Source organism: Barbus barbus, assembly GCF_936440315.1.
Source record: "Barbus barbus genome assembly, chromosome: 25".
In the NCBI taxonomy this organism is placed as follows: domain Eukaryota; kingdom Metazoa; phylum Chordata; class Actinopteri; order Cypriniformes; family Cyprinidae; genus Barbus; species Barbus barbus.
The window spans coordinates 16,873,287-16,900,252 of record NC_136753.1 but is presented as its reverse complement, the minus strand read 5'-3'; the positions used below and the strand labels follow the sequence as shown (position 1 = coordinate 16,900,252).

The 26,966-nt window shown below is 37.2% G+C and overlaps 1 protein-coding gene across 3 annotated transcripts in view; it reads left to right on the top strand.

Moving 5' to 3' along the window:
- pde4ba (phosphodiesterase 4B, cAMP-specific a) overlaps nucleotides 1-26,966 on the top strand; it is a 142,032-nt gene that overhangs the window by 54,914 nt on the left and 60,152 nt on the right. Inside the window, exon 1 of one of the 3 annotated variants that reach the window (XM_079376701.1) lies at nucleotides 24,471-24,818. The exons of the other annotated variants lie outside the window; for them this stretch is intronic. Within the exon in view, the coding sequence (XP_079232827.1) occupies nucleotides 24,727-24,818 (92 nt within the window). The 5' untranslated portion in view covers nucleotides 24,471-24,726. Of the gene's footprint in view, nucleotides 1-24,470; nucleotides 24,819-26,966 lie in introns of those variants that run through there. 3 annotated transcript variants of the gene reach the window in all.

The window sequence follows — 26,966 nt, the reverse complement described above, 5'->3', positions numbered from 1 at the left end:
TAATATTCTATAAATGTATTAATTTAGAAATAATGCACTCGTAAAAGAGTTTTGAGGTGATAACTTGATTATCGGTATGAGTGAATATCAATTGATAATCTGCCGATGATCATTCATCTGACCATCATAATTTGCATGAAAAGGAATTAAAATTGTTGGTTTTTAACAAACCTGTTCATTTCAGCTGAAACTTGCAGTGAATTGTATTTGTATTGAATGTATTTGGATTTTTGCAAAAATATTTGTAGAGGCACATTTTCCAGTAAGCCTGAGTTGGCAAATTTACACTTTTTCTGCAGGTTTCTCATCTTAAAAAATCCCACAGCCAGGGTCTTTTCATTGAATTTGAATATGTATTTCAGGTAGAGAGGCTTGGATTGGTTTGTTTTATCAATACAATGTCTTTCTTGAATATGGCACAAATAAGCCTAATTTACATTGAAAGAAGGAAAGATTTACTCTGTAAAGTACAATGACTCATGCATGGCATAGAGCTAGACTGGCATAGAAAGAAGTTTAAACTGGTTTACTTTGGTTTTTGTGCTGAAATACAGAGCACTGCTTAGTGAATTTGCAAGTCTTTTTTTCTCCATTGGTAATCACAATAAAGCTTTCCATTCCACAATAACAAGGACAAGGAAGGTGGCACATTGCTCTTTCTGAGCGTGTATGCTTGTATGTGTCTTGCATGTGTATGTGTTAGCCTCCTCCACTCAACGAAATCTATTAATTGCTCTCCAACCTTTGTCCTTGAGTCGTGCATGTGTATTTATGTCTCCATACCTTTGCGCATCGTGCAGATGGATTGTTTCTTCATTGTATATAACCTAATTCCTATTGGAACTGAGAAGAAAGTCCCGCATTTAGTTGCTGAAGCATTGGAATGCGTAGTGTATAGTATGGCAACCTTTACCTGTCTGGTAACGCTCACGTCATTTGAAGGTCATCATTTCACATTTCTCTGGTGGAATGCTGTGATACCAAAAAGGTTTTCAGTCCTCCGGACTGGTGTACAATGCAAGTTTGGGTAATGGTATTTTCATTTCTGAGAAAAATGTTGAGTAGAATGAGATTTGAATTCTTTGATGGACATGCAAGTCCTTGCAAGAGAGCAAATTAGTTTTTTTTTGAAATACTTGAAATGCTTGGTGACACTCATGACACTCATCAGACACCTTAACATATAAAAATGTAAAGGCAGCTAGAAGAAGTCTTTTATGCTCACGATTCAGTAGTCAATATTTATTTGATGGAAATACAATACATTATTACAGTTTAATATTGTAAATATTATTACACATTATTATTATTATTATTATTATTACTGCACATTTATTACTGAAGTATTTTTAATTTTATGTTGGTAACAATTTACAATAAGATTCCATTTGTTAACATTAGTTAACTACATGAGTTAACAAACTAATGATGAAAATACTTCTATAGCATATATTAATCTTAGTTAAAGTTCATTTCAACATTTATTAATACATTATTAAAATAAAAAAGTTGTATCTATTAATGTTAGTAAATGGACCTGAGCTAACATGTACTAACAATGAGTTGTATTTTTAATAAACTAACGTTAACAAAGATGAATAAATAACGTAACAAATGTATTGCTCATTGTTAGTTAATGCATTAATAAAGTTTACAAATGGAACCTTATTGTAAAGTGTTACCATAATTTTTAATATTTACTATTACTTACTGCTTACTACTTTTATTATTAATATTATATTATTATAATTTAAAATAGCTTTTTTATTGGAATCATTTTTTTTCCAGAAATCATTCTAATATGCTGATTTGTATATACACAATACATATTTTGATATTGTGTTATGTAACTGCACTGCTGTTAAGAACTAAATAACAGTGTGCATTTGTAGAAAAAAAAAAACTAGAGCTGGGAAAGTTAACGCGTTATTATCATCGCCGATAATTATTATATCGCACATTAACGCAGTTTTTTATTATTATGAAAATTCGTTGCTCACTGGCTTTCAATACACATAGGCTACAGTCAAACCATGGGTCACAGGAGAGGTGGGATGTTGATCAGTACTGGCTTGGGATGGGTGTCATCATGCGTCTCAACCAATGAGAGCATTTGGGGTGGGCCTAACACTGCAGCAGCGCTCATATGAATGCTCCCGATAAAATTATTTAGGCTAAGCATCAACATTCACAAACCGCTGTTCACTGTTATTTTTAACAGAAAAGAATGCAACATGCTCGTAATCATGACTTTATAAGTGGGAAATAGGAAGTTTACGATAGCACGTGAAGACAGCAGAGAAGCATTTGGGACGTGGTAACACATGGCCCTCTCACAATATTTAGCTTTACAAATCTATCACTCTTGCCGCTCAGAAAGGTTCATGCAATCATGCTGCACATATCAGCGCTCACACTACAATCTTACCGCGCTCGAGCCCGAGCCCAACTGAACTGTGCTCTGGTGCACCTCTTCCAACCAAGCTAGGGATGGCTAAATGAACTGCGCCTGAGTGCGGCACGGAGCGATCACACTAGTCAAATGAACCGGTCTTTGGGGGTCAAACGCGCTTGGGCAGTTTTTTTTTATTTTTATTATTTTTGGAGTATACAAAGGATACTGAAATATCAATTTACACTTTTTTTTTTACGTTACTAAGGGTGAACATGAACAGTCAAAACCTTAGTGAGCCCTTACCCCCACAAACCCACCCACCCCCAAGGAGGAGAATAAAACAAGGAAGTACCTTGTCAATGCAACTAAATAATTATACCTTAAAGTATAATGAAAAAAAAGCTTGGGCACAGTTAAGATTGCCTAGTGCGAGTACACCATTATTCTCCTGCATCCCACACACACGAGTCTCTCTCCCGCACACACACTCGCCCATCAAGTGTTGTCCCGCGCTATTGCGTTGTGTCCTGCAATCATGCAGGTCTGAGGTCTCTACTCGGAAGCTTCCTGTTATAACCGAGGCTCTGGACTTTGAGCATAACTTGCTTTTCTATAACAAACTATAAAATATTTTCTTTAAAAATGATAATGCCATGGCAGTGGCAACTAGCTTTGGTTTTATATTTAATTTGATTACATTCATGTTATAAGTTGAGATTTACAATAAATATTTTTACTGCTACTATGTAAAAGGAATGTGGCTGTAAAATTTGTTACAGCACCTTATTTGTTTAAAGTGTTTGCAAACTAAATGTTATTGGATTTTTGTTCATATCGCAGTATTTTAAAATGAAAAAAGTGCACAATACACTACTTTTGAATGCAGTTTTGAATTTTGTGCATGCAATTAATCGTGATCATCATTCATCATTGCCAAGCACTAAAAATAACACTTTAGAATATTTAGACAATCATAATTAACCATTGTAGGGTGTATACTTTTTTTTTAAACAAAACAAAAAAGCTTTAAATAGAGTCTTTCCAATTATTTTGTTGTTTAGTAGTCTTCATAAGAAGAAACAAGCAACAGTAGGGTATAAGTTTGGAAGACTAATTTTTAGAACATATATAGCATATACTGTATAGCCTACTCACTACTACACTGAATTTTTTAAAATTTATTCCAGTTTTGTCCTCCATTTCATGTCATATTAATAACATATTGTTTACAATATTAATAGTAACGCTATCTACAGTATTAAGCAATATTAGAAAGAAGAGATCATAATGTTTTCATCTCTAATTAGATTACACAGTGGACTAGCTTTTCATGTTGAATATATGCCATAAATCAGAATAAACAAACACACACACATGAGTATGAGTCATAGAGTTGAGAAAGAGAAGCACATTTCAGGAATGTGTTTACATGCTTCCTCAAGCGGCTGATCGGCTGTGTCCAGCATCTGATTTAATGAGCATATACGAGAATCCCTCATAGAGGTTAATGTAAGGACAAGAGCAGCGTGAAACTCTCTCATTCTCTCTCTGATTAGCATTTATTACAGCTCTACTATAAGCTTTGCTCCACAGCGAGAGAGAGATAATAATATCCTGATTTTAACTACATTATGGTTATTATGTTTTTTTTTTCGAATATATGATTTTAAGAGTTGTTCATGGTGCGAGTTTGAAAATGTTGTATGAGATCATTTCTGTAGATTTATTTAGATTTTTAAATGTTAAAACTAATACCTTTGTGTAAGATTTCTTCATTTGTAACCTGAATGAAATATTTATTTAATATGTAGTATTCAACCTGAATATACAGGTAACACCAGTGAAAATAATTTGTATAAATATGTGAGAGTATATTTATCTAATTTTGTTTACTTTATAAACTTTTTCTCCAAGTTTATTTATAACTCTACCCCCCCCCACACACACTATATAACATATGTAGAAACATTGAGAAATATGTAAAAATGTGGAGAAACACTCTCATATGTATCTATGAGCTGTCAAATATGTTTTTAACTGGCCTGTTTTTTCCAGGGCTGTCCAACACACACAAATATAAATAGACCACCCTCAGTACAGGTCATCATGACAGAGGAGGTTGATGGCTTCATGCACCACACACTGAAGAGCCTGCCATCCTTTATAGAGACAGTACATACTTGTCTCATTACGCTGTATGTGTGTAGGTGGATCATCAGGATAACAATATGCAGTTACAGGTGTTCAGCCGAAACACAGACACACTAATTTTGAGGTGTAATGTGTGTGCGTGTGTTGCCGTTTTAGCAAGGACAGCTATTGGGAGGCTGCTTTTAGCTGGATGATTTATTGGTCCTGTTACATTTCAAATGAATGCAATTGAGAGTCAGTCGATAGCAGCGGCTGCTGTGTCATGCAGTCTCACTTTAACCTGTTACCCAGCGTTCAGCTTAAATATTATTCAGCTCCTCTGGGAGTGCAGAAAGTGAGAACAATGAGGAGAGAAGAGAGCGGATAAAATACATTTCAGGTACACACTGAAATGGCCCTTGTTGTTTGCAGTTCGTTACATCACATGGAATACAATAAATACAAAGGAACAAATAGCAGTACATTTGCTTTGTCCTCTTTTCTGTCTCCCACAACACTGACTAAATCAAACATTCAGTTTGAGCACAGCTTGATGCATGTTTTGTTGATGAGAAGCCTTTGCTTGTTTGTTGCGATTGCCAGCACGTCTGGTGGATTAGGTCACATTATTAGGATCATTATTGATTTGGGTGCCGGGGTTGAAGATTTAGTAAAAATGCCTAAAACATGGACTCTACGTGTGAACATCTAAATTAACTGGCTTTAAGTTGAAAAACACCTATTAAAATCAGGGTCAGATAAGTTAGAAATAGGTTGTCAAAGGGATTTTTAACACAAAAAATGAACATTCTGTAATCATTTACTCACGATTATGTTGAAATTATTGAGGAAATCAGTGAGGTTCATTTTTTTTTTTCTGGACCCTACTGAGTTTGATTATATAGACCAAAACTTTCTTTAAAATATTTTTTTTTTCACAAAAGAAAGAACGTCAGACAGGTTTGAAATGACAGAATTTTTATTTTTGGATTAACTATTCTTTTAAGGTAACAAATGCACATTTATTTTTATACAGTGTACAACAGATTACAAATGCCTGCAACATTAAGAACAGGTGAAATACGAAGTCTAATAAAAACATTTATAGCATATTTAATCCCTTTGCCTGCCTGCCAGAGAATGTTTCATGATGAAGTCATAAAAAAGCTGAGTTTTAGCATGAAAAAACACGAGGTCATGTTGCATTATGCATTATAATGTGATTAATGTGAGACGTTAATGAACACAGTCTTTTATAAAGAAGAAAACAACCACAATTGCTATGTAGGATATTTATTAGAGGAACTGAACACTCATGGATGGAAAATGGTGAAAGAATGTTTGATTTTGCTTTAGAAGAAGCAGCTGGATAGTGGCAATTTTTAGACTCATGAAACATGAGGGCTTTTGGTCGGATAGTCTGTCATATTGTCAATTCAGACATTGACGTCAAAGAAATCAATTATTGAATCAAAAACTTTGATTATAGGAGATGTTGATGTATTAATGTGTTTTTATATCAAACCATAATTAAGCACAGCATGATTCTCAAACTTATTAAGACTTTGATGCATTTTACTATATTTAGGAAACCATGAAATGAACTGACAAGTGCAGTTTTCCTGCATGCGTTTTTTCCTTTTGAAACAGAGGTCAGGATTATTTTTTGGTCACGATCATTTTTGGTCCATTTTCTCAGAAGAGCATAAATCTGCTTAAAATGCATAAATCTGCTAAGGGTTTCAAGGAGTAAATTAGCATATAGATGGTCTAAAAATTAATAGACATAGACCAAAAGCTTAAGCAGAGCTGACTTTATTCGACCTTCAAATGACCTTCAGAGATTTTATCGGTCTTCCTGGTTAAACAAAAACTGGTTCACCATAAAGCATCCAAATCTTGCAAAATACTGTGACTAATGTTTGAGCACCAACTGAAATTCCCCTATACGCTCTATTAATACACCATTTTATTAACAAAGAAATAAGCAAATATTTAAAATCCCTAGCTACTCTATCCGTGTTTGAGACCCAGGACACATAAAAAGTATGTAATGTCAAACATTCATGTCCAGTATGGGTCCAGTATGGGTCACCATACTTGACAATACGTCACGACTTCTTTCATTTTGAAAGACAAATCACTTTAAGATGAGCCTGTTTACACTCACTCACTCACACACACACACACAACTTTATTCCCCTCACATAAGCAGCATGTTGCTATGGGGACAGGCCCACCAGCTTGCCAAGGGTAGAAATTATAGCAGGTTGTGTATCTGGCTGACCGCTGGCATCTCTCCTCTTTACCTTAATTTCTCCTCTCAGCACAGTAACTGCACCCCGTAAACCTGTTGTCATCGCAGCCCATCTCTAACAAAGGTTTTCCTGACTCAGGAATGTGAGCCAATTGGTCGATCTCTCATTAGTGTGGGTCATTCAAACTGAGCCCCTTTTGTCATCGATTTTCTTGCTGAAGCTTTTGCACATCCTGTAACAAGTGCTCTTCTGTTGGTTAGGAAAGCTGGCCTAATCCAAGCCTGTTTTAAGACATGCATGTGCATGTCTGGACTACTATGTTGTGGTTTGATTGTATAGTTTTGCATCGAACATAGCACACCCAACAGACTCTGATTGCATATTACACCCGTAAACATTTCCCACAAATTTTATATTTTGTGACCTTCTCATACTGTCTTATTTGCTGTTTTTTTTTTTTTTGTATGGTACATATACACAAAACATTGTCATTCTTCTACATATATACATGTAATGTTGTCCTACATTATCATTTAAAAGTCTGGGGTTGGTAAGTCCCTTATGCTCACCAGAGCTGCATTTATATGGTTAAAAATACAGTAAAACCTGCAAATATTGTCAAATATTATTAGAATTTAGAATATAGGTTTTCTGTTTAATATATTTCAAAATGCAATTTATTCCTGTGATGCAAAACTGAATTTTCAGCAGCATTTAGTGTCACATGATCCTTTAGAAATCATTCTAATATGCTGATTTGTTGCTCAAAAAACATTTATCATTATCATTGCTGAAAAAAGTTGTGCTGCTTGTTTGTGGAAAAAGTGAATTTTTTTTCAGGATTCTTCGATGAATAGAAAGTCCAAAAGTAAAAAAAATTCCAAATGCTTTGTAAGACATAACAATATAACAGTTTTGATAATGTATAACGAGCAGTTTACCTACTTAACATACCTGATTATTTAATATTTTAAAGTAGATATAAAATATTTCTTTCAAACAATTGTTTCTTAGATTTCTCAGAATATTTTCATTACATCTGTGCCTTAGTCCTTGCTAATATCATAAATATATGGTGCGTGATGACGCGGTGTTCATTACATTAAGCGCTCAGCTTAAATAATATGAACAAGTAATATTATATAAACAGCCATTGGTTTTAATACAAATTAATGTTACCCAAGCATATCTGAGCCATTGCCCACTGGGGGATCAATTAGGATGAGCCAAACTATATTTTTAAATTGGTGTGCAAGCTGAAATTTTGCTGATCACAGCATCAGTTTCTCAAGACAATAGCATTTTAGTTTAGTATAGAGTCGTGACTGACTGTGTCCATAAATAATTCAACATACATGTCACACTGTATTTTGACTCAGGCAAACAGGAGCAAAGTCTAGGCCCCAGAGAAACAGGTGGAACAGGTTGAACCGCAATGTATTTATGCCTCTGTTAATATCTGGGGCAGGCCATTCCGTGCCCCTCTCAGCCCTAATGTTCATTGCTGCTGGGTAAAGTTGCTGAACCCTGTTCACAGACGGCACCAGCTCGGCCAACTGCTGCCATCTGTGCCACCACATTTGCAGTGTTCCTGAACAGAGAGGGAGAGAGAGGCAGGCGGGAACGGGGGCGTTTGGCAGCAAGAAGAACAGTCGCATAACAGACCCATTGACTGCACATGTGGTGATGGCTGTAGTGATGTAAATTACTGCAGGGAATCGTTTGGATGATGATGATGATGATGATGATGATTGTATACTTTTAAGATTTTTCATTGACAGTTACAGTTACTATTACATTATCCTACTGGGATCTGTCTGTCTCTTATTTTAGTATTGTTTACATGTTGTTGTATTTATTTAGTATTTTGAATTATTGTACTTATTAACTTTTATTTTTATATTTTCATTTTTTTTATTTTTTTATTTTAGTCTAAGTTTGTCATTTCATGTGCTTTTGTCATTTTTATTATTTTAAAATAAATATTTCTATTTAGCTTATAGCAAAAGTTAAGTTATGTTTTTGTATTATTTATTTATATTTTATTATATAGTTTTCAGCTTTATTCCAATTAATGAAAACAAATAAGCAAATGTTATTAATATTTGTTTATATAGCTTTTATTTGTATATTTATTTCAATTTTGTTTTAATTTTGGTGTAAATTTTAGTAATTTTGTTATGTACTTTGTCATTTTTATATATTTTATTACATTACATATTTTTATTTAGCTTTATTTTTCCTTTTTCCATTTGAGTAATTTTAGGTTATAAACTTATTCTATCTATCTCTTCCATATTTGTGAAAGTCATTTAATATTAAATTATCTTTATAGATCCATCTGTTAAGGTCATGTAAAAGTAATGGTTCAGTTCTCTGTTTTCATTTAATTAACACAAATGTTTTGTTTCTTTTTTCTTCTTCATGCTTCTGAATGGGGTTTAGGTAAGTGCCCACATCTTCTAACTCTTTACAACTTGCTGTCTTGTTCTCTGTGTCTTTCTCTCTATCCCCATATCTCTCTGAGCTATTAGTGAGTGAGATCCAGCTCTTACATAAGAGGAGGTGAAGTTAATGAGATGGGAGTTATACACTTTTACCTCCGGTATCGTATATCACTCTTCAATAACACTACTGAGGAATTGGCGGTCGTGTGGCTGCCATTACTTATGCAGAATCTATTTCCCTGCTGCCGTCAAAGTGAGGCAATGAGCTTTTTAATTACAGGCCTCTTATACCACCTTCTAGAAATTACCATCTCCTTTTGTTGCACAAGCAGCTTCTTGGGGCCACTTAGCTTTGTTTCTCTTGTCCCTGTTCAGTAACATAACATTTATGTTTTTAATGCGTCTCATAAAAAAACCTTTAAGAGTAGAGTTTTTTCTGCTGCTGTTAACTTGGAGTTTTAAGGCTTAATGGCTGTATAGATGTAGATTATTATCACAATTCCATCAGTGGCTGTTACTCTGCGTCATGATCTACAGAGCCAATTTCCTTTGCACTTTTTTCCATTGCAAATATATGTCTCGGTGAAGGGTTATTTTTAGCTTTAGGGTTTTGTTGAGTTCCATTTAATTGCATTCTTCTCTGCGTGTTCCAATTCCGTGGCCTTTATTTAATGTCTTCCATTTCATTTGCCACAACTAATCAAATTGAACAACTCTGTTTTCCACTAACAGTGTCAGGGACTTTTGTAGCGAAATAGCCATTGGGGAGGAGAGAGAGGAAACATTGTGGTTGCAGAGGTGCAAACAAATCAAATCACACTTTGCAGGTTCAAGATCACTAAGCCCATTTCTAGCCGCTGATCAATATTGTATGGCGGGTGTAGGTAGCGGAAAGTGGTACTGGGGACGGCCATAAGGGTTACCCTGGAAACAAGCTCCATGGCATTTGCGTCCCTTAACCAGCCAGATTGTTCACCCGGAGGTTAATTGTCTCATGTCGATACTGGAAATGGCAATATTGGTAGTATTTGATTTCACTGGCATTTACAATGTGTAACGTCTCGGTTACGTACGTAACCCTCGTTCCCTGATGGAGGGAACGGAGACGTTATATCGTGACGACATAGGGGAATTTACTTGGAAGCCCCAAACATCTCTGACTTAAGAGAAAACGCCAATGAAAATTGGCTAGTAGATTTTGCATACCTGAGCCACTCCCCGTACATACTGGTATAAAAGGGCGACAGGTGCATCCACTCATCAGGTTTTAGCCGCTGAGGAACCAAGAACGAGTCCTCGGCAACCAGCAATGGTTCAAGATTGTGGCATGGGGACATAACGTCTCCGTTCCCTCCATCAGGGAACGAGGGTTACGTACGTAACCGAGACGTTCCCTATCTATCGGTCACTACGAGTTATGTCGTGACGACATAGGGGTCATATGGAAAGCGCCACAACCTGAACCCCGTCACGACCTTGTTCATGCAGATGTTGACAAGCTGGTGCGTGACAGACAAATGCCATGCGAAGGTCGCAACCTTCCCATCACCCCAGCGCAAATTCGCTAACCTTGGTGCCCGCAGGGACCACTGAGTACATTGCTGCTGGAGATAGCCAAGCCGCTGTTCCTTTCCCCAAGAAATCAGAAGGGATTTCGACCTTGTATTAAAGACCGCTTCAAGTCTTTCCTATTTGTTGTTACAGCTTGGCAGTAACGACAGGGAAGCGAGCCATGCCCAACCCTCGAACGCAAACCGTAGGAACGGTCTGTGTCGCGGAAGGATCGAAACATGAAAGTAAGCATCCTTCAGGTCGATCGCTGCAAACCAATCCTGGGGCTGGATGCACCTGATCATGCGCCTGTGCATCAACATCTTGAACGGGAGCCTGTGATAAAACCAATCATCCAGCCGCGAGGGCTCGGGACTGGGTGGTCTGTTGACCTCCAGCCCGATGCTCACGGCTGCCCGGGCAAGCATGGCCGTCAACTCTGGGTCCGGTGCAGCGGTGGGGACCACACCCGAGGGGGGTAGCCCCGCTGCACCTTCATCCTCTGAGGACGTAAACCCGTCCCCTGATGCTGCGATCGACATCCTATCCTCGGGAGGCGCACCGAATGAAATACTGGGCGTCCCGTGGGGTGAACCAGTGAAATCACCCAGGAGCTGGACGGGACATTCGCTGCGTGAGGAGTAAGAGGTCCGTGGGGACGTACCCGGCGGAGAGGCTCTTACTGTAACCCTCAGATCTTCCAGAGCGCCAGCCGGCGGTCCTCTGCTCGAGTCAGAGAGACCGGGGCGGGTGGCGGCAGAGGGTGCCAATCGTTTCAGAAAGGAAAGGCGAGATTGCAGTGATGTCATGCTCATACGCCCACAACAGGCGCATGAGTCATCCACGAACGCAGCTTCAGCATGCTGGAGACCCAGACACTGAAGACAACGATCGTGTCCGTCGTCCGCGGACACGGACGAAACGGCATCTTGAAAAAGACGCGATCGTCCGTGATTTGCTCTTTTAGATTTGCTCTTTCAGTTGAAGTGCCCAGGGGAATCGCTGGTGAAAGGGACTCCGCTGTCCAACCAGAACAAAACAAAGATGAGGCTTTGTGGAGAGCAGCACAGTCTTCATCCACTTGGCTCCGAAGCAAAAATCTGATGAGTGGATGCACCTGTCGCCCTTTTATACCCGTATGTACGGGGAGTGGCTCAGGTATGCAAAATCCACTAGCCAATTTTCATTGGCGTTTTCTCTTAAGTCAGAGATGTTTGGGGCTTCCAAGTAAATCCCCCTACGTCGTCACGACATAACTCGTAGTGACCGACAGATAGGGAAAGACCCTTATGTTTAATTTGATTCTACATTCTAACATGAAAATGAATGTTAACATGTCTAATGGAACATTAGACATTTTGGTTTTGGTTAAATAACAGTGAAATAATTAGATAATATAATTTTTTTTTCCTTGTACTTTAAATTACAATACAGTTCAAAGTTTTTAATTTAATTATTGTTTTTCAAACTGTCTAGTTGACTTTTCATAATTGATTCTGTTCAAAAAATAGATTTTTCTGTTTATTTATGTGAAGCTGTTTTCATACAATCTGTATTATATAAAGCTCTATAGAAACAAAGGTGACAACTTTTTTTGAGAGAGTTATAGAAAAATGTATACCTTAATTAATACCAACATGGAAATATTAAATTGATCAAAAAGTAGAGACATTTTCTAATGTTACAAAAGCTTTCAAATAAATGCTGCTCTTTTGAACTTTCTATTCATCAAAGAACCCCTAAAAATACTTATATCATGGTTCGCACAAAAAATATTAAGGTGCACAACATTGTTTTCAATATCGATAATAATAGAAGTGTTACTTAAGCATCAAATCAACATTATAATGATTTCTGAAGGATCACTGAAGGGACACTGAAGACTGGAGAAATGGCTGATGAAAATTCAGCCACGACAGGAATAAAAAAAAAAAATAATTTTAAAATATGTTCAAAAAGAAAACAAAATAAATTGTGATAATGTTTCACAATATTACTGTTTTCTTTTATTTATCAAATAAATTCAGACTTGGTGAGTACAAAAGACAAAAAAATCTTACCAACCCCAAACTGCTGAATGGCAATGTAGGTGATGCCACTGTTGTCTGATGGCCATCTCATTAGCCCTATCTTCTTCATTGTTTGTGCAAAAATATTATAATTCAGATTATTCATTGAGCCATGAGAAATAGCAGCACATTGTCATGTGTTTCAGGTACTGGAATTTGCTGCCTTATACTAGGTGTGATTGACAGACGCATGCTTTGATTGTTTTCCCTTCCCTGTGTTCTTCACCTTTGATCCGGTCTGTCTCCATTTGGCAGGCATTTCCTGAGATTTATGAGGCCGTTTTTAATATCCATTCACCGACTTACTCCACTCAGTCATCTTTCAAGTTTTAATACATGTTCTTTTAAGAAAATTGCTCCTGAAATTAATCTTATAAATCCCTTTAAGGCAGCACTTATCAAAGGCTACCATTTATAGTCAGGTTTACACTGCCTACACACAGACTTTAAATGTTCTTTCACTTCTACTTGCACAAACAGCTACATTTGGCACAGTAGCCTAAGAACCTCTGGTTTGCATTAGTTTGCTTTCTTCAAGTACCACTCTCAATGATGGCTCTCACTCTTTTTGTTTTTTGTTTTAATAGAATAGTTCACCTAAAAATGAATTTTCTGTTATTCACTTTCTTTGTTAAGGAAAAGAGCAGCATCGACATTCTTCTAAACTTCTGTTTTTGTGTTCTATAGAAAAAAGGAAGTAATACAAGTTTTGTAAATAAACAATCAAAGAATTTAGTTTTGTAACCACTTTTCCTTTAAAAAGTGAATGATGTGTAAGAAATCAGTTTCTTTTGAATCTTTTGAACATGGCCATTCTTTATATTATCATAATTTGCTGAAATTCTCAATGCCTTTTGCACAATGATTCTTTGAGAATGATGAAAAGCCTTACGTTCGTTAAAGCTTTTTTCAGTTCTCTACTCATTCAAAGGTCTACACCCCAGCTTGTACAAAAAAAAAAAATTTCAGGTGCGGTATTAATCATTGGTTCTTGCGCATGACACATCAGTGAAGTTGGCTTTACTTTGGCATTGTGTAATAGGTTATAGTTTCTATGGTGCTGTGATTTGATCCATGGGTTCCAATTTCGAGCCAGACTCCAGGAGATGTGATGTGACATCTCCTGTATGTGGAGGGGGTGTAACACTGGTCCACCTGGGGGTATCAGACAGTGCCGTGTGACAATGACATGGGGAAAAAGGAGCCTATACACATACTCTCTTCACAAAAGAACCAGCGTCACTGATGATGTCATTCCATCACTGAAAGCTTTCCCGGGTAGTGCTGGCACAGATTAGGATGGGATATTTTGTCACAGCACTTTCAGACAACATACTTTATAGTTAACTGGTACTGTTCCATTTCAACTAACAATGGTTTTCTATTCTTGAAGGTATTTTGAGATGATATCACTTGTTTGCTGAGAATGCATAATTTTTTTGATGGTGAATTAGAAATGCATTGGCCACGTGCCACAGGAAACTGAACTGGAATGACAGGAAGAGAAATTTTATGAATTTCAATTTAAAGTGCTGGGGTCCGTAATTTTTCATGTATGTTTTAAATACTTTTATTCAGCAAGGATGCCTTTGTCAGTCCTTTGTCGTCTGTGTCATGTGTTCCCACCTCTTCTGTCCATATTTGGTTTGTTTCCTGTCCTTGTTTAATGTGATTATTAGTTTATTCTGTTCAGCTGTGTTTGTGTAATTAACTTGTGTATTTATGTTCCTGCCTGTTTAGTTTTGTGTCGTCTGGTCTACTCGTTACTCCCCAGTGTTCCTGTCTGTGTCAGCCTTGCCTTGTCTTGCCCTGCCTTGTTTGGATTTGATTAAAGACTGATATTTTTAGTTTACACCCTCGTCTCGTGTTCCTGTATCATCCTTGCTGTGTGCACCGTGACAGAAGACCAGACTACAACAGTAAGCAGCGCCCCTGTTCACCGTTTTGTTTTCCGTTTTTGAAAGTTCTTTTGTTCATGTTTGTTTGTCTGTCAAGTTCACGGGTTGCCGCTCCCTCAAGCACACCTTTCGAGGGAGATCGACGGCACCATCCGTGGCTCTCCCAAGCCCGCCGCTGACTCAAGCCTGCCGGCCCGCCACTGACTCCAGTTCCCTGGTTCCGGCCAGGAGTGCCGTTTTAATTCTTGTTGTGCTCACAAGAACAGTTTTAATGTAGTCATGTCGGTCTAGTCCACGGAGGCTCATCGAGACCTCCTGTCGTGGAAGTGGAGGTGGTTGCTGAGGGACTCTGTGAGGGCTCCTGACTCCTTGTCATGCTCATAAGAATGACTCCTTGTCATGCTCTTGTCCTGTGTGTCTAGCCCTGGAGGGCTGTCCTGTCCTGTCTTGTTCCTGTGTGTCTAGCCGTGGAGGGCTGTCCTGTCCTGTCTTGTCCTGTTTGTCTAGCCCCGGAGGGTTCCTGATACCCTGTAGCTGCCCCATGGAAATTTTTTTTGTGTGGTGGTAGAAGGGTTCTGGTTGGAGTGGCCAGGCCGAGGGACAAGGCCACGGCCACAAGCTCCACCTGCCATGGCCTCCAGAGCTCCCTGCACCTGCCATGGCCTCTAGAGCTCCCTGCACCGCCATGGCCTCCTGGCCCCTTGTTCCGCCATGGCCTTCGGAGGTCCCTGCACCGCCATGGCCTCCAGAGCTCCCAGCTCCACCATGACCTCCGTTCTGTCTGTTCCACTCTGGAGGTCCCTGTCCTGTGATCCTGTCCATGTCTGTCCTGAGGGGCCTCCAGAGCGCCCACCCCCCTTCCCTGGTGGAACTGTTAAGGCGCGGGACATGTGTTCTTGGAGGGGGGAGTTATGTCAGTCCTCTACCGTGTGTGTCATGTGTTCCCGCCTCTTGTGTCCATATTTGGTTTGTTTCCTGTCCTTGTTTAATGTGATTATTAGTTTATTCTGTTCAGCTGTGTTTGTGTAATTAACCTGTGCCTTAAACAGCCTTAAACTGATAAAAAGTTATGGATTTTTATGTTACAAAATATTGTTTCAATGTTCATTTGAATTTAATATTTGGTAACACTTTATTTTAAGGTGTCCTTGTTACATATACTTACTATTAAAATTACAATAAATTATGCATAATTACATGCAGGTAACCCTAACCATATAGTAAGTAAGTACATGTAGTTACTGTAATTAATATTACTCAATACTGAAATGTATAATTACAGTGTAATAAGGACACCTCAAAATAAAGTGTACCCTAATATTTATATAGAATAAATATTTATAATAAGAAGAAATGTTTCTTGAGCACCAAATCGCCATATTACAATGATGACAAGAATCATGTGACACTGAAGACTGCAGAAATGTAAATTGCAATTTAACATATATTCAAATAGAAAAGTAATTTTAAATTGCAATAATATTTTTGATCAAATAAATGCAGCCTTGGTGAGCATAAGATACTTCTTTAAAAAAAATTTAAATTAAATCTTGCTCCGTAAAGTTTTAATGATGTGTTTTGGGAAATAAAGCATTTTTCCACCTTGAAATATACAAACTAAAAAAGTAAATGTCTGTTTGTATCCTGTTTATTACCAGCAAATTCAGGAATCAAATATAAATTTGAAAGGCATCACACATCTTCCTTTATAACCATAGAATTTATGTAACCAGACAGAATGTCATTATTAACCATCATCGTCTTTAAAATTGGTCATTTAGAGACCTCGAAAGGGAATTAGTTTGCACTTATCTTAATATTTGTAGTGGTTTAATTCTAACATGAGAAGCGTTTGGAGCAGTGGCAGTTCTCGTGTGCTCTGAAGTGATTGTTCCTCTGAAGATACATCACACTGAGATGAGTGTTCCTGAGTACATGCTTCGCTCTTCTTGGAACGACCCACATTTTGCGCTTATACACACTTATGCACTCATAAGAGCATATGAAAATGAATCTTCTGTGTTTCTAATGCCTTGTGAAATGTATTTCATATTGATTAGGAGAATATTAAGAGTGATTTAGCATAGCAGAGGATGTAAATTGGGGAGGATTGCTTAACGCTTTTGCAAATGCATCACAAAGTGGGATTCCCATCCGTTCATGCTGATCATGTGATCTGTCTTTCCCAGAAGCCTTTTTTTGTGCTGGTTTATAGTGTCTGCTAAATGCCAGTAAATGGAATAGAATTTAAAATATGTAATTGCATTTAATTATGAAGTTTTATTGGTCATTTAATTTAAAGAAGGATTTTAGAAGAATCTATTAAATGCTGTCCTTATGTATGTGATTTTCTCAAGTGTAAGAGGAAGTACAGGGGAGTTTTTTGGAGGGGCTTCTGTCTAGATGAGAGCTAGAAAGGAGAAAGAGCAAAATATCAGTCATCTGATGCCTTAGAGTCATGGCAACGGAAATATCTTTTGTTTAGCTTGCGTCATGCCCAGTGCCTCATAGTGGGCCCAATTCAGCACAGACTTGCAAATTAGCATTTTAGCAAAGTGCATATGCACGTCTGTTTCTGTATGCTGGGCTTGAAGTTAAATTTACAGTCTTTTATCTGCAAACAGGTCAATTCCCATTTTGTTGAACACATTTTATACACATAGAAAGCCTACCAGGCGCACATCAAATATCTGATGCAGGTCGTCCTGTGCATTTAGCCAGTAAGAATCGTCTCAAATTGCCACGGTAAGACAGTCAAAGTAGATTGTTGAGTGACTGATCACTTCTATTGCACATATTCTGTTATTTTTAGTGTAGGACAACATGAATTGGTTTGTAAGTGTGAGTCATATGCTTATTAAATAAGTACTCCTCTGTACTCCATATAATAAAAAGCAGACTTGATTATTTTTTTCAAATGAAGCATAGTGCATTTGTCTTCATTAAATAATTTCCATTTCTTGATAGATTTATATAGGTAAGGGTTTAAAATACTTGATTTACTAAGGTCTCACTAATGCTCACCAAGCATTTATTTGATCATAAATACAGTAAAAACAGTATTGTTATAAAATATTATTACAATATAAAATAATTGTTTTCTATATTAGTACATTTAAAAAAAATACCTTTCCCCTGTGATGGCAAGGCTGAATTGTCAGCAGTCTTCAGTGTCACATGATCCTTCACAAATCATTTTAATATACAGATTTTGAGCCCAAGAAACCTTTCTTATTATTTATCAATGTAAAAAACAGTTTTGCTGTTTTATACAGAAACCGTGATACTTTTTTCATGATACTCAGGTGAATAGAAAGTTTAAAATTTCTAACATTATAAATGTCTTCATTGTCACTTTAGAACAATTTGATGCATCCTTTCTGAATAAAAGTATTAATATAAAAATAAAATAAAATCATTTTTTAATCAGTAGTGTACATTCATGTAATAACAAAGATAATTCGATAATGCAACTTTCATAATTTTCATTTTTGAGTAAACTATCCCTTTAATAATATAGGTCTTCATTATCTATTCTCCATTTTCAAAGTTTGACCACAAAGAAAGCAGCTGTTGTGCATGATAAATCTGCCTTTCAATTGCATTCAATTGCAACTTATATGCATGTCCATAAATACATGCATCTTAAAAAGGCAGTACTCTAAATATACTATGTTATAATATTAGATTAAGCTCGCACGTGTTATTATCCACACAAAGCCTTGGTAAATTTGGTCCTTAGTCATGTAGCCAAATGTGTAATAAATTTCATGATGATGAGCTAATGTTTCATCTTCTGGGAAAAACATTGCCTCTATTTGGTTGTATCACTATTTACCACTAGTTCTGGGTCCAGAGGTTATTTCTGAATCACCATCAAATGTTTCCCGTGGGTGAGACGCAGCCTTTGGGTGAGTGTGCACATGCACCTGTTTTATATAGGCTAGTTTATTGAACGGCTGTGGTATCTTGGCCTTCTTTCACAGTAATCTGTTAACCCAGCCAATTATTTTGGCAACAGCACACCATCCACATTTGTCTCCGTCAAGCTGGCAACTGCATCACACACACACACACACACACACACACACACACACACACACACACACACACACGCACGCACACACGGAGACCCTATACCTGGGTCAGATTCTTGCAACATTGCCAACCTCTAACCTCTAACCACAGAGGAGTACATGCTAAATACACAATAATAAAATTACATGTTTGATATATTCCAAACAATTATTTGCGATCTGTATAGCGATTTGACCTATGTTGTAAATGTGTGTCAGCCACATGTTTCTGATATTAACAGCCACCCTCACATGCAAGACATACTAGGTGTAGATTTGCTTTGGGAGGGGCAAAGTTACAAACCTGGTTGCCATGGAAACAAAGGCAGGACATTAACGAGATTAAACGACGAGGTTGTCTTGAGGACTTGCGTGAACGTGACTAGCATGAGCATGAATATCACGTCATTGAAGTGTGGTGACGTTGTTTGTGCATCATCACGAATGCTGTGGATCCGCTGCATCCAGAGGAGCCAAGTTTTGCTAGTGATTTGTAGTGCGGCATGTGTGAATCATCTGTTATTGCTGAACAAAGCCACAGATGACGCTTGAAATGACAGGATTTTGACTGGCTGGTTGGATGGTTGTGTGTGTGTGTGCGAGTTTGACAGGAATGTGAGAAAAACGTCAGACTTTGATTGTGTTTTATGTTAAGGTTTTTAGCTGCAGCATTAATATGGTTACTTTGACTTTGAGTAAAATATGACTTAGGATGACACATCAGGGTTAAACAACAGAATTACTGATACAAATGTTTCTTGTTGAAGATTTTTTTCTATTTGCCAGTGTTAATGAAGAAGAGATGAAAAAGACACACCGTGACAGTTATTTTAGTGTTTAATCACAAAACACATGAAACCATTACCATTTAAGTTTGTGGTTCAGGTAAAAAGATTTTTCAGTGTTTTTGAATGATGTATTTTATGCTTACCAATGCTGCAATTATTTGATAAAAAATATAATAAAAACTGTAATATTGTGAAATAGTATTACAATTTAAAATAACTGTTTTCTATTTAAATGTCTTTTAAAATGCAATTTATTTGTGTAATGGCAAAGCTGAATTTCAGTTTTCAGTATCACATGATCCTTCAGAAATCATTTTATGCTGGTTTGGTGCTCCAGAAACATTTATTCTTCTCCTTCTTTTTCTTTGTCTTATTATTATTATTATGTTGAAAGCAATTGTGCTTAGTTTGTGGAAATCATGAGACTTCGTGAGACAAAACCCGCCTAATTGCTACTTTAGGTAAAAATCCCCTGGTAAAAATCGCGTTCCAGGGGGAAAAATACACGTTTTTTGGCGGGGTTCCCCTGGTCAAATTTGCATTCCAGAGGCTAAATATCACGTTATTGGGGTCGCTTCAACCTGCGAACATGAAAAACAACTCGCAGCAACAGTGTTAAAGTAGCCCATTTCGGCAGGAAACCCACAGACTTGGCAACACTGGTCTGCATAGCTTACGTGAGCGCGCTGATGACGTGTCCTGTATATATAAATACAGATAAATACATTTAGACCACATAACTTAATGAGTGCTATCAGGATGTGAAGAGACTTTCAACCAGCATAACAAAAAATGTTTTTGAAGACAATCACCTATTGCACCTTTAAACCTTATGTGACAAATTCTTTTTAAAAAATTATATATTTACCTTTTTCTTTTAGTCTGACTGCTAATAGCCTATTAACTCTTTGTTTAATGAGATGAATTCCTGCTGACATGCAGGTTTAGGCCTTGGATGGAGAGTGATCTTGAAATGAGAGAAAACTTAGACGCTCCAACAAAATTCTCTTCTTGTTCCAGCCGTAATCATGCAGCTTCGCTCCCCGCTCCAATTTCACTGCACACTCCTCTCAAACTCTGGATGTACGGACACACAGTAGAAACTCTGTCAATGCTCTTATGAGTAGAAACACCTCTGCCAAAATGAGGTGACTGGACATTTTGTTGATTCAGGAGCACCATCATTTATAAGGCCATTGTTCAAAATTGGTTCTCTTACCTAATCAAATGTCATTACCTTGGTAGCAGCACATCATTCTCAAACAAATTGCTTGTCTGATGGGCAAATTTCTATGGTAGTATGGTTTTAGTTTTTTTTTAAATTGTCTAATGATACTTCGGTGACAAATTCGTGCATATGAAGCACAATCACCTTGACAACTAACGCCAAATTCAGAGTGAGTTCAAAAGCACAGTTATACAAATCTGATTGGAGACTGAGGGACCATTGTATCTTATGTTCAAATGCTTTTGTCCTTGCATTAAAGCCTAGCTGAAGAAACTAGGGACTAGTCCAAGCAGCATATGGCATAGATGTTGCCAACAGGATAGGCCTTTGGCAAGTTTGAGTGCACTCAGATTCCATCCCTAGGGTACATATGTGCAACAGCTGTGTTTCATGTTCCAGCCTTTTGAGAGCCGAGTCCATCTCTAAAATGAATTTCCATCATTGGTTTCTGTGTCCGAAACAGGTATCATCTCAGGCGGTTTCTCTCCCTGTAGTAAAAAGCACCTGACCCAGGAAATTTGCCTTCTAAGGATACACCTGAATATTTTGATATACTTTGCTTCAACAACAAGCAATTAAAATTGAATTATTAAACCTACCCATACCACCAAACCTGTCCCTAACCTCAACTGCAGCAAAACTGTTTTACAATACAATATGAACACAGTAAGTACAATGTACTTATTTTTAGATGTATGTACATAAGGCACTTAATATAAAGTGGGACCCTTCGAAAGATTAGTGTAGGGAGGCAGAGAGAGTTTGTAACCATAACTGTATAAAAGCATAGAAAGAAATAACTTACTGTTGATCGGCACTTCCTTTTTGCTGACTTCCTTCTCCTTTTTTCTGTTTTGTGGCTGGTGGCCACCAGCATTAAGGTACAATTATTTTTTAACATGATTTTCATTATTTATTAAATATCACAGTTAGCTGTGTTCTGGACTGAGTCATTTTGAGTCTCAAACCTCCTGGTAACCATGTAAAAATAGCTAGCTAATGCTGCTGATGTTGTGTTCTTTAAATGATTTACAGTATGGCATCTAACACTGTATAGCTGTTCGGTCAGCCGTGTTTCATACTGAGTCATTCTGAGCTGGTAACCATGACATATAGATTTAGATATGATTGACAGGTGCAGCTTTATTCCATTTTCTTTTACTGACCTCTGTTTCTTCAAAATAATCATTGACCTCTCTTATTCTTCTCTTAAGTCTAATTTTGGTCACATAGATACTGATAAATCCTGACCAACAATTGTTTGCACATCCAAACATATATTATTGTTTCAAATACTTTTCTTATTTTACATATTTATTTTATGTCTAATGTCATTGGAATGCAGTTTCATTTTTACAGCTGTCCTTCAGACTGACTACTTGTATTTGAAATTGTGGTAGTTATTTTAATAATTCACAGATCAGTTCATAGGCTAATTGCAAGGCAATTATATCTTTGTAATGGGCAAAATAGGGCTAAATATTTAAATGTCTGTTAAGAATATTTTACTGTTGCAGTAGGTATCATATTTAGAAGCAATTTATTGTTAGATATTTAGTGATTTTCTTCCATGCATTTCATTCCTAAACTAACTGAATGAACTAGGACATCTCATTCATGAATGAACAGGGACATCTTGATTTTTAACAAACTAAATGAACTGGGGCATCTCATTTGTGAATGATGATCTGTTGACGACTGTCGTTCGATATTTTAGTCTTGTTCAAAATGTGTAAAAATTACTGATGCTGTACACAAAATGATATTACAATCTTATTGAAACCTGGTATCGAAATTTGTTATGGCTATTATTCTTGTTTTTATACTTTGATAAAAGTAATGCTGAACAATTTTAGCAGATTTGTAGACAGTGACATTTTAATAATGAATAATAAAACTTGTGAACTACTTGAGATTCACTCAGAACACAAAAAGGGCCCTGACTGACACAAAAAGTCAGCAACTGGTGTTTATACAGTATGCTACTTGCAGAAAGAGCCACAGAACAAATCAATAAACAAATGTGAATTGATCTTTTTAGCAAACAGACTGACTGAGATGAGAATGAAAATCCATACCATTGCTTTGTAACAGAACCTAAGGAGGTTTTACCGCAAGCAACTAAAATGAGGATTATTTCAGAATAAGAAGGCAGCTTGCGACACATATAAAAATGAATAAACATTTACATTAAAGGAAGAAATACATTTGATTATAAACACATGCTGACACTTAACTGAAAACAAACACAACATCAGTGCAAATAATGCAAACGTCAGTAAACAGTGAGGTGGCAATTAGCATGATATATATATACTGTGATGGTGCATGCTGGGGAAAATAGTGGGAGAGAAATGGATGTGAGGTGCCTATAGTAATTAACAAGAACAATTAAAAAATGGCACTTCATGTTAAAAAAGGTAAATGAGTTCAATACTATTCAAGTTTGGGGTTGGTAAGGTTTGTTTGAAAGAAGTCTCTTGTGCTAACCAAGGCTGCATTCATTTGATCAAAAAATACAGTAAAAACTAGTGTTAAATATTAAAACTGTTTTCAATTGTAATGCCAAGGTCTGTCATGAAACTCTAGATGACACATACCAGTGACTCCTTAACATCAACTGATGATATTCACAGCGTTAATCGACTTGGCATAAGCTGATTGGTTCATGTTGCATACGCAGCCAATGAGCTTGCTGCTTTACTTTTAAATGGCTGGTTAGCATTCGCTTGAGCATTTTGCAATGCACTTTCAGAGCTCTTCTGAAACCCTCTACCTTTCCCAGCTCCACCGGTATAGATCTGCTATGGGTTGTTATATATGCTATTTCTGCAGCAGCAGTATGTCTTAAATACTCACAGGATCGCATCGCCGTATGTATTGGTAGTAGCAAGTTCCTGTACTTGCTTGCAGCAGCAGCACCAAAAATCAACAACAACAGCAATAACCTACAGCAGCAGCAGCGTAGCAGATCTATTCCGCCAGGACCAAATACATTAACAAAATGCAATACTATGCTAAAAATCTCCCGAGATTTATAACATTCCCGATTTGGAATATTATAAATGTCAGTTTTGATAAATTTAATGCATTCCTGGGGAATGAAAGTATTATTTAGTATTATTACTATTGTCATTATTTACATCTTACTGACCTCAAACTTTTACTTAAACCATTGCTTTGTATTAGTATGCACCCAAAAACTAGATTTCCAGAGTCTAAATAAAGCTACAAAACAACTCAAAAAATAGTCCTAAATATAGAACCGAAATAGCCAGTCAGGGCCAGAGAGATACCAAATAAAAGGGATCATCTGCTAATCTCTCTCCTTTAGGACAGAAAGATACAACTATAATGGGTTTTGGATAAAGCATAAATCCTCTGAGAATGTCATCACCACAGAGATCAGGGCGTCTGGTTTCCATTTTCTAGACTGTTACCATGTGTACAGTCTACTTGTTGATAAAATCCATCAGCGTAATGTTTAAACTGTGCAAGAAGAATAGGCACGTGTCTTCTGTCTCTAAGTGCGACTAGAAACAGACTTACTGACTGTGTGACTGACTGTGTGATTTCCCCCGCACTCCGGATCTTCTTGTTTACTGCTGAGCAGAGGCCACCGTCTTCCTGTTTTTGAAAGTAAAGAGCTGCGGTACACTCAAGAGACACAGTTTCTGCCAGGTGTGAGCAGACCTATGATACTTGATGCCCTGAGGAGGTAGAAGCGTGACCGACTGACAATGCAACCAGAGACTGCCAATAACAGATACAGTAACCCTCTCTCTGCTGCCGTGAGTCCCTCCAGCGTTTTTGACTGGTGGAAGGATGAGTTTAGAGTTCAAAGAGCTTCCATTGGACGACAGCTGAATCTGTTGGGAATTTAAATATGACGGATCTTAACCTGTCGGACAGCAAGAACTTTCTAAAGTCGTGTCTGAGTCTGGGTACATACTCATACCGCCGACACTCTTGGGTCTGGTAAGCACAAATGTGGGTGTAAGGTTGTAACCGCTGCAGCCAACTGTTCGTTTGTTTGGATTAGTTGACTTAGCTTGCGTAATTTGTAAAGGCAAATCAAACTAATTTATGTTTTAGGTGCACAGTTGCACAGTGTTTTGGGAGCAGAATGTTCAAAATTGGCTCTTAAACTTCGTGCCCTCAGTTTTAAGGTTATCCGTTGCTTGTATCAGAGGCTTTTAAGGAATTTGAAAGCCTACATGGCACCCTATAACTCCAGCATTCTGAGATCCAGGTGGATGGGGTTTCATTTTATTCATGCAGAGGAGACTTGGCTAGAGCGTGGCTGTGAAAGAACTTTTCTCCAGTAATTTCTTAGAAAAGAGAGTGAATTTCTTTAAAGAAAAATCAGCTGTTTTGCTCTCGAAAATGTATGACCTTTTGCCACACTCTCCAATTCACTCTCACTCAGCTTGACATATTCTCATCACTCTCTCTCATTGATGGCCAGGCTTAATGGAAGAGCGAAATGGGTTCATTTTGTGGTTGATTTAGCGCTTACTTAGTATTTTTATATATATATATTTAATTTAATATAGTAGTATATTCAATATACTGCGATATTCAGTGTATTTGTCTCCTCTCTACACTGAACTAAATAGGTGTTTTAAAATAATTTCTGAAGCTCTTTCTTGAAAGAGATGCTTAAAGATGCACTCTTTTCTGTTTGTTTTGTTGGTTGTTATGAGAGTTATTTATTTTTATTTTTTTATTTAGTCATTTAGCAGACGCTTTTATCCAAAGCGACTTACAAATGAGGACATAAGAAGCAATCAAAACCAACAAAAGAGCAACAACGTGCAAGTGCTATTACAAGTCTTGGTTAGCCTAACGCAGTACAGATAATTATTATTATTATTGTTATTTTTAATAAAAAGACATAGATAAAATACAATTAGAATAGATAGTGCTAGAGTTAGAGGGTCAAGTAAAGATGAAACAGATGAGTTTTTAGCCGTTTCTTGAAGATGGGTAAGGATTCGGCTGCTCGGATCGAGTTGGGCAGGTCATTCCACCAGATGGGAACAGTTAATGAAAAAGTCCTTGAAAGTGTTTGTCTGTGTCTTTGGGTTGCCTTAGATGTTATACTAACACCTAGTGGATGGATGATGCACCTTGCAAAAACAGTGTCTGATGCCGTTGCAATAGAAATTTACTATTTATAGTCGGACAATATTCAGTGTCCTAAAATATAGGTGTTAGTTTAAGTAATAGGTGTCGTTTTTGGTTGGTCATGTGATCTCACAATGGCTGCCCCCATGAGGGTGACCCTCTCCTTCTAAAAGAGTTAATATCTTTAATTAATGGCATGGCCTTAGCCAGGGTTTGAAAATTAGTGAGATCTGGGTTGGGGTTTACAAATACAACTCATTAAGAGACAGAGATGTAGATGTTTGTGAAAGATGTTTTCTCTGTTTTGGAAGGATGAGCACTGCATTCACATTTTTTCATATTTTACTGTAGGTTAGGGGTGGATAATTTTATCAGTTGTTTATTTATCATGCAACAATACATATACTACTATACTGTAATTAACTATTACTGAATGAAATAGCAGACTTCTTCATGGCTAATGTTTGCATATTTAATTTCATTCTGTAACTGTTTCACATATCTGTGTTCTAGTGTTAAATGTTTTTGACAGTGTTGATAGCGTTTCTGACAGATAATATCATGATTTTTTTGCATTTGCGTGATCGAATGTGCTATCCTGTCCGTGGGCTCTTTTGATTACTGTCAGTTTAAGTGCCAGCGATGCAGTGTTGCCAGATATTGCTATAAAACAAAACAAAAACAACAGCAAAAAATAATAATAAACCAAATTTATTTCAAATAGTTTGCAAATAACCCTAAACTGGAACTTCCCACTTTACTAATTTTCTAAAATGTCAAATTAAGTGTAAAAGACAAGTCCAAAAATGCTTATGACAGCTTGATCTGGCAACAGGGCTGCGCCCGCGCATTCACTCATGACTCTCTCAAGCCTTGTTCACTCTGGCAGCGTCTCGGTGCGATCATTTTCATACGACGGGCTAAACCTTCTTGCAAACTGTCTAAACTTAATTATACATGCAGACACTCATATAATGAGTTTTATTTGCAAACTAG